Here is a 9135-nt window from a genome sequence, read left to right as displayed (position 1 = left end):
TGATTATTTGTTTATTGCTTATGTAATGGCCACTGCTTTGGCAATACTGTGTAAGTCATGCCAATAAAGCAAATTTGAATTTGAATTTAAAAAACATGCTCAGCATGATTGATAACGGTAAGCAAGCGCTGCTTTGTTCATGGTTTGTATTACATGTAGTCTTAGTTTCGGTTTCACTTTCTGAATGACGAATATAGACGAATAAATCTTAAATAGACTGTTATCTCCTTTACACGCAGGCGCAGAACGCGCGTGCTAGTTTCGCCTATTGTCCTGTCGGTGTGTTCAGGACAGGCACAGATTTTTTTCTGTGACAACACAGTCGGCTTTCATTAGAGGTAGTTCTTTGGCGTCGGTTTGGTGTGTCCCTAAACATGTTTAGAGTCTTGATAGCAGCAGCAGCTCTTCTCACAACTGAAGGTATGGATCACATGCTTTGTAGTGTTTATGACTTTCTCCATAACAGTCCCATCTGGATTGCTGTTGTTTCATGTTTTGTTTTTTAAGGGCTCTTGGTTCAAGGACCTGCTGAGTCTCTGGTTGCACAACTGGGAGGTTCCATCACCCTCCCCTGCTCTGTGGAAACCCCCTTACCTGTGGAGGGGCTGAAGGTTGAATGGAGGAAGACAGGTGAACAGGCATACGTGCACTTGTTTCAGAATGGAGAGGACAGACCTGAGGCTCAGTATCCGTCTTACAGGGACAGAGCACATTTCTTTCCCGAGCAGATCTTTAAAGGAAACTTTTCAATCCTGTTGGAAAATATAACAGTCAAGGACACTGGTATCTACAGATGTGTAGTTTACTCTGACCAGGACGTTGGAGAGATCCCTGTTACAATTCAACACGTGGGTAAGTATTCATTAAAAGAGTCTTTAAAAATGCCTGTTTTGTTGTTGTTTTGTCAGAATGATCATTTGTCTTTTATTTATGACAGAGCGTGTAGTTGTGACAGGAGAAGATCAAATTGTGTTTGGAAGTGTTGGTGAGGAGGTTGTCCTAAATTGCATGGTTGACTCGCATATTCCTCCTCAACACTTTGACGAGGTCTCATGGAAGAAGGTGGACAAAAAGTCAGACATCGTCCTTGTCTTACTTTTCCAAAATGGGACGATATTCCCAGAATCGTCTCACGAGCATTACAGAGACAGAGCAGAGTTCTTCAGAGAGGAAATTCCCAAAGGCAACTTCTCACTGAGGCTAAGAAATGTCCAGACTGCCGACAAGGGAGAATACATGTGTGAAGTCCACGCAGAATATACAGTGAGCTCTGCAACTGTGGAAATAGGGCGGTTGGGTAAGTCATCTGAGAAATACACTGAACCATTCAAAAGTTTGGGTCGGTACATTATTATTATAGTACAATTTTTTGTTGTTGTGTCAAATCGTTCTTTTTAACACAAGCTTAATCTAATGTCAGTAAAATCATTGTGTCTCCCATGTAGGAATGTCTGCTCTGCACATCATTACACTGATGCTTTGCTTTATTTCCCTCTTTCTGACTTTTGTATTAAGTATTCCGGTCACAATCTATATAAGCAGAAAAGGTAAGCATTATGAAGTATGCTTTTAAGTGTTATATTATTAATGTATAGCAATTGTACATTAATAAGATGCTGTTCTCTTATTCTTCCATTGCATCACTGTTTATATGTAAATATCTAGTCAAGTCACCTTTATTTATATGGTGCTTTATACAATATATAGATTGTTTCAAAGCAGCTTTACAGTGATAAACGGGAAGATAATGATTCAATGATGCAAACCGAAGTGAATTCTGCTGTAGAGCAGCTCTAAAGAAGACAATAGTACACACAACAGTCATACTAAATGGTTGTAAATGACGTTTATGCTCTTCTGCAGATACTGGGAAAAAGCCCATGTACATAAATTATTTGCAAGTTGTCTGTCCCAACATCTGTTTATCTGTTGCATTTGTTCTGTGGGGTGTAATTGAAGGTATGTGTCTTTAACTTTTCTAAATCTGCATGCATTGTCAGCAACGGTATTATTTACCCATCTTTTTTTTCTCTCTCTGATGACTTTGTTTTGTTACTGCTTTTCTCAGGGTCTGTAGTTGAGGTAACGATGTGTGCAGTAATTAATCTGACAAGGATCCTTTTATTGTTTCTTATGGCTCCTTATTTTAATTGGAATACAACAGTTTCTGGTATGTATGAGTATTTTAATGAAAAACATTGTTTGATTGTATTATATGTTCCATAATGCATTTCATACGGCATTGTACATAAGTTCAAAAATTTTAAGTTGTAAAAAGAAGTCTTAGTTTGCCAGTAAATTCTACAGTAATTATGAAAGCAACTAATATAAATGTTTAAATATAACTGTATGAATATGGTTTCATTTTTATGAAATGGTTTGCATTTAAATTCTTACGGAAGAGGATTAGGGCCAAGCAATAATAAAAAAATAAAACCATCTCGAGATTAAAGTTGTTAAATTTCGAGAAAAAACTCGTTAAATTTCGAGAAAAAAGTCGAAATAAAATGTTGAGAATAAACTCGTTAAATTACGTGAAAAAACTCGTTAAATTTCGAGAAATAATTGAGAATAAAGTCATTAAATTACGAGAACAAATTCGTTAAATTCCGACTTTTTTTTCGTAATTTAATGACTTTATTCTCATAATGTAATGAGTTTATTCTCAACATTTTATCTCGACTTTTTTCTCGTAATTTAATGACTTTACTCTCAACATTTTATCTCGACTTTTTTCTCGAAATTTAATGACATTTTTCTCATAATTTAACAAATTTGTTCTCGTAATTTAACGACTTTTTTCTCGTAATTTAATGACTTTATTCTCAACATTTTATCTTGACTTTTTTCTCGAAATTTAACGACATTTTTCTCATAATTTAACAAATTTGTTCTCGTAATTTAACGACTTTTTTCTCGTAATTTAATGAATTTATTCTCAACATTTTATCTCGACTTTTTTCTCGAAATTTAACAAGTTTTTTCTCGTAATTTAATGTTTATTCTCAACATTTTATCTCGACTTTTTTCTCGAAATTTAACAAGTTTTTTCTTGAAATTTAACAACTTTAATCTCGAGATGGTTTTATTTTTTTATTATTGCTTGGCCCTAATCCTCTTCCGTAAATTCTAGTTCTCTAAAACTCTTAAAAATTTTAAATGTTATGGAAAGTTGTACAAATAATTGTCTTATTCCTCTAAAAATGTTTTTTTTTTTTTTTCCCAGTTGATTTTCCAGGTTTCATCCACAGAGTAATTGAATATACAAGTATTCCTGTTGCATATCTTCTGATTTCCACTGCATTTTGCTCAGGTAAGGAGGCAGGTTTTAAAGTCTTAATGTAAAGAATTTATTCATTTAATATGTTCTAAGACTTTAATCTTGTTTATGTGTATCCCGCTGTAACCTTGCCTGCCTACCTTATAAAAACAAGTGACTTTTACACTTTTTAATGTCACATTTTGTAATATTTGCATTGGTTTATTTTTGTAATATCAGTATATATTTCCTCAAAGTTTTTTTTTTTTTTTTTTTTGAGGAGGCGCTGCCTCTCTTGGCTCCTCGGAGGAAACACCCCTGATGTATATATGTAGCGTTTTTAATATACTTTAAGACAAAACGTGCAAATTCATCAGTCAACACCATTGCTGAGTATTTTCTCCTTAAAACTGCAGTGAACCAAAGACAGACTCAAAAACATTTCCTACCATTACAAACATGTAACCAGTTCCGTCAACATGCGGGGTGGGGCTTTTCCTATCATTGAGCACAAAATCACCTTTAAGAAGGGACAAGAAAAAACACGTACATATAGCAATATAGCGGGTGAATAATGTATATGATGTAAATTATGATGTTACGATGAACTATATGCCTTTCTCTACTGACTTTCTATGATGTTCAAAGCGTTTCTAAGGATGGTGATTTTTAAAAGGTAGTCTGACTCTGAGATGATGACCGGAAACATGGTTTGTGTAACATTAGCAACAAATTATTACTGTTTGATAACGTAGTCAAGCCAAAGTCTAATATCAATACCGTTATGTGTCCGACATTGTAGAGACTAGAGAGCGATGCATAAAACACATTACCTTTCCGATACATCAACTTGTAGACAACCCTGTATAATTCGCTCTTCCTCTTCTTCTGAATCAGCTGTAGGTTCAAACATACAGTAAATGGCTGAATTAAACCAGTATTTCCACTTGCCATTTGACCACAGTAAAGTTGACCGAGTGGATCAGGTGGGGTGATTGAGTGGAGGCGGGGACTAATTAGCATATTTATGGTTCCTAAATGAAGCAAGGGTGTACATGATGTTACATTCAAGCTATTTCAGGCATGAAGAAATTATTTTCAGAGGAAAATACATTTAAATATGTAATTTTGATTATCAAGGATGAGTTTTAGGGGATACAATTATGGATATATGTAATTCTTGTATCATCTTTCTTTTGTAGCTGTTCTTCATGATCTTTGGAATGCATCTCAGAGGAATGAAGCCGTGCTTGTCAGTGTTGGGGTTATTCTGCTGTCATCCATGCCGGCATCTCTTCAAGCTTTAAGCAACATTTTCTTAACACATTTTTTTGATATTCATTTTTCCCTTCGATTTGTAACAAGTATGTAAAAATGTATTCTGTTGTAATTTTTATGCTTATGAAATTGTCTACAATTACATTAAAGCCAGATTTCCAGATCTTTAACCACTAGGCTGCATGTAAAGTGTAATGGTCTATAGTCATATGTGTGATTTCTGTCACGTAGAGTCATTAGGACACGTTCTCATGCAGTCAAGCAACTTTCTTCAAATGCGTCTCTTCTTCTATAGATCACCAAGTGTTGATGAATGTAAGTAGGAATTGTATTTATAAGTTATCCAGGATCTGTCTCTTGTTTTAGATATTTATTTACTTACAGACATTAAAATGTGTCTGTTTTAATTTTCAGCCATGATTATAATGACATATGCTTTTGGGGGAATATCTGCTGCCATATCATTCATAGTTCTTCCAATTCCAGCAATTCGACAGTACCTTTGTTCAAAACTTGACAAAAATCAACTTCATGCACTCATATGGAGATGTTGTAAGTACACAAACAAAAGTAGTTTTAATGCGTTTCATTTTACATGTCACAAATGAAAATGTTTATTTGTCATGTTCCCTCTTTGGACAAATCCAAAATCAATGACTGACTTTGAAAATTTTTTAAATTATATTTGTTATATTAGTAACATGCTGGCTGTATCAATAATGATCTTTCTGTCTCTCACTATCTTTGTCCTAGATTTAGTTTGGGTAAACGTTATGGTGATTACGCTCATCGGGCATACTGCATTTATTTTATATTATCTTAACAAGATTCTGGAGTATTCGAACGGTAAGTTGGTGTCAAATGTCAGCAAAATCAGTTGCCCTGTTTATTTCGAAAAAAACAAAAAAACAAGTTGGTTGCATTGTTACTTTTACGTTTTGCTTGGTTTGTTTTTTTACTTTTTATGGTATAGCATGTCTTTCCAGCGATTGTTACCTGACTATTATAATGTGTCATTGATCATAGAGCGTTTTGGATGGATCTTTGTCACAGTTCTGCTCCACATCTTGACTGCGATTGCACCAACACGATTCTCCAGAACAGTTCCTGGTAACAAAATAAACTGAAAGTCTGAAAATGAGGAAAGAAGTCAAGAAAACTTTGAGATTTGTAGTTACTTTGTGGCAAAAACATCTGTTTTTAAAAAATCAGTAGGGCTTAAAAATGCGTAATACTTGTATATCTTATTAACTTCTTCTCTTTTGCAGATGTCATTTACACTACTTTGTTCATGTATGGGGTGGCAGGTCTGCCAGTGGTCAACTCTGTTTCTCTTGCCACAGAATTAATACTGCAAGTTTGTAAGTGTTAACACTTAAACAATATTTTTGTAAGGTTCTGTTGAAGAGGACACTAAATTCTTCTGTTTACAAGACAAGGGGGAGAGAACAGTGGACGATCTGCGTGTAATAGTGCTGCCGTTCGAAAGCGTTATGTCTGGTGTGTGGCTGGTTTTACAGATCTATGCATACTGTAAGTTTCATTGGTATGTTTTGACACAGGTATAAGAGCTTTTAATGATGCAGCTCACTGTCATTGTCTTTACTCTTGTTTTACAGGGGCAGTTGCAGGGAGAGAGTAAGTTTACATTTTTCCTTAAAATAATATTTTTTTCAATTTGAAGTCAGCAGTATATGACGATCCAATAATGGAACTTTTTCACAGCTGAAGTTTATTCGTATTATTTTGCATTGTTTAGTTGCTTTAGCAAGTGTTAATTGATTGTCTTTCAGTGTACAGAAGGAACTTTATGCGCTGAGGGACTTTGCGGCACAGTGCACACCACAGGTAACTTTGATTTAGAGGCTGAATATTTGAGGGCAAAGAGTAAAGTCACAGGTATGTTGTTTGGTTTACAACTTAGTTGTTGTTTAACAAAATGAAGGAACTAAAATAATGGTAAACACTTTTAAATGCATTTTATTGCATTGCTGTAATGTGTTACCCTGATGTTTATGCTCTGATGCCAGAGTATAGTTTAAAAATTCCTCAATGGGAATCTAAACTTATATTGCTCTTCTTAACATTTATCATATAAATCCTGAAATAACTGTCTGTGTTCACAATTACAGGGAGGAGACATTGCTGAATCAAATAATTTCTCAGAGACTCACCTTTCTGAGACTCAAGGATGTCAGCCAGAGGCTGCAAGATTCCTGGAAGAGCGAGAACAAGAGGTTTAAAATCTTAATTTAACCCCTTCAGACCCTGCATTCATTTGAATGAACATCACATGGTTTTTGGTTTAAACCAATAGGATTTTATGTTTTTATAATATGGGTACTTCCTGGTCACTGATTGGTCCCTGATCAACCAATTACAAAAGTAAAAGTATGACCCATAACTTAATCTGATCTTTTTTAGCTTTTATATGTAGAGTTATGTTCTTGGTAGCATCATCACCTTACACCTAATATAATCTTAATGGTATCAAGTGATAATATTCAAAGTTAGTTTGAAGATCTTTCAGAGCTGTAGAACACAGAATTTTTTAAAAGTTTGATGTCCAGCACAATGGATATTAGGTTTTATTAAAATTAATTATTAATATTTTTATCTGATTTTATGTCTTCAGTGTTGTGAGCATAAACTGTCATTCAGTTTTGCATAAGTTTTAGTGAAAAACAGAAACAGCAAATGTGAAATGAGTGCATACACAGCAACACACACTGATGCCTTGATGCTATATGCACACAATCATATATTAATCATAAGCAGCAAGTACACACAAACACATCAGCAGTATATGATGACCTAGTAATGGAATTTTTTCACAGCTGAAATTTCTTAGTATTATTTTGCATTGTTTAATTGCTTTACCAAGTGTTAATTAAAATGAAGGAACTAAAATAATGGTAAACACTTTTAAATGCATTTTATTGCATTGCTGTAACGTGTTACCTTGATGTTTATGCTCTGATGCCAGAGTGTAGTTTAAAAACTCCTCAATGGAGAACTCAACTTATATTGCTCTTAACATTTATCCTATAAATCCTATAAATCCTGAAATAACTGTCTGTGTTCACAATTACAGGGAGGAGACATTGCTGAATCAGATAATTTCTCAGAGACTCACCTTTCTGAGACTCAAGGATGTCAGCCAGAGGCTGCGCCATTCCTGGAAGAGCGAGAACAAGAGGTTTTAAATCTTAGTTTAACCCCTTCAGACCCTGCATTCATTTGAATGGACATCACATGGTTTTTGGTTTAAACCAGCAAGATTTTATGTTTTTATAATATGAGTACTACCTGGTCACGGATTGGTCCCTGATCAACCAATCACAATTAAAGTATGTCCTGTAACATCAGGCATCACCAAAGACAAGTATGGCTAAACAAATAGGAGGAGGGTGAGCTCCTTTTTTACCTTTTAAGCCCGGAACACACTACTAGTGGCGACGAAAGCAGACTACGTTGGCAGTGTCAGGGTCCAAAGTTGCCCTGACACACCAAACTGACACTCGACACCCGACGGCCAAAGTAGCATGTCCGTTCTGCGCCTGCGTAATGCCTTTCTGTACCAGCATGTGGCAGTAGCTGAACAGCCAATCAGAATGATCAGATGGCCGACTGACCGACTAGCAGACGAGGACCAACTTCAGCCAACGGTGCGGAACACACAGAGAAAACCGTTGGCTTGGTGTGTTCCGGGCTTTATATGCAGAGTTATGTTCATGGTAGCATCATCAACTTGAACCTATTATAATCTTAATAATATCAAGTGATAATATTCAAAGTTAGTTTGAATATCTTTCAGAGCTGTAGAACACAGGATTTTTTAAAAGTCTGATGTCCATTGCAATGGATATTAGGTGTTAATCAAATTAATTATTAATATTTTTATCTGATTTTATGTCTTCAGTGTTGTGACCATAAACTGTCAGCTCAGTTTTTCATTAGTTTTAGTGAAAAACAGAAACAGCGAATGTGAAATGAGTGCATACACAGCAACACACACACTAATGCACACAATCATATATCAAAACCAAAAAGTATACACAAACACACTCACAAACACACAGACATATACACACATGCTCCCATTCACACACTGCAACCAACAAAAGAACCAAACATGGTTTTGAGACTTCATCCTACCATCTTACATTTTTTCCTACATTCTTATTGCATCGCTTATTGTTACAGTATGTGTTCTTTTCAAAATCTTCAATGCTAGTTCACATACTGTTTAAATTCTAGTTCATAAGTAATGTATGGTTAAAATGTGATTAATTTTTTGATGCTTCAGTCCTGGTATCCATTGTAGTAGACATGAAAAAAAAAATGAATAAAAAATGAGTTTGCACAAATCTTGTTTTTTTTTTTTTTTTTTTAGAATCATTTAGAATCATTATTCTCAGTGGGAAAAAAGGCTCTGAAGGCATTGTTATTGTTTATTCCCATATTCTAAATATAACTGCATGGATTTCTTTAAAAGGTTTCACACACAGATTAATTATAGCCATTTGAATAACATTTCAAACATTTGTCTGAAAAGATGTAGAGTGATCCTATAATAAAAATTTATAAATCTTCCC

General features: G+C 34.8%; 1 protein-coding gene and 1 long non-coding RNA gene across 2 annotated transcripts; one reads left to right on the top strand and one right to left on the bottom strand.

Moving 5' to 3' along the window:
* The first annotated feature begins 250 nt into the window (after positions 1-250).
* LOC125276593 lies at positions 251-8898 on the top strand. The gene is made up of 18 exons (XM_048204211.1): positions 251-420; positions 508-852; positions 938-1297; positions 1446-1547; positions 1864-1959; positions 2069-2170; positions 3227-3313; positions 4462-4623; positions 4769-4852; positions 4952-5089; positions 5291-5383; positions 5564-5647; positions 5806-5898; positions 5972-6070; positions 6157-6175; positions 6331-6385; positions 6670-6774; positions 7632-8898. The coding sequence occupies exons 1-18, from the start codon at positions 375-377 to the stop codon at positions 7779-7781; spliced, it is 2220 nt and encodes a 739-aa protein (XP_048060168.1). The 5' UTR covers positions 251-374; the 3' UTR covers positions 7782-8898.
* LOC125276595 lies at positions 5498-7716 on the bottom strand. Its single transcript, XR_007186703.1, has 3 exons — positions 7674-7716; positions 6712-6753; positions 5498-5644 (listed from the first exon to the last, which is right to left on the bottom strand). It is a non-coding gene; the product is annotated as an uncharacterized LOC125276595 (long non-coding RNA).
* Positions 8899-9135: the final 237 nt, after the last annotated feature.

This window comes from Megalobrama amblycephala, linkage group LG10 (genome assembly GCF_018812025.1).
Source record: "Megalobrama amblycephala isolate DHTTF-2021 linkage group LG10, ASM1881202v1, whole genome shotgun sequence".
NCBI lineage: Eukaryota > Metazoa > Chordata > Actinopteri > Cypriniformes > Xenocyprididae > Megalobrama > Megalobrama amblycephala.
The sequence above is the reverse complement of the archived record's forward strand: the minus strand, read 5'-3'. Positions and strand labels throughout refer to the sequence as shown.

Coding starts and splice junctions, on each gene's coding strand:
- LOC125276593 (XM_048204211.1), top strand. CDS start 375: ATGTTTAGAGTCTTGATAGCAGCAGCAGCTCTTCTCACAACTGAAG. Junction 853..937: donor TGTTACAATTCAACACGTGG/GTAAGTATTCAT, acceptor TATTTATGACAG/AGCGTGTAGTTGTGACAGGA. Junction 6,386..6,669: donor CGGCACAGTGCACACCACAG/GTAACTTTGATT, acceptor TCACAATTACAG/GGAGGAGACATTGCTGAATC.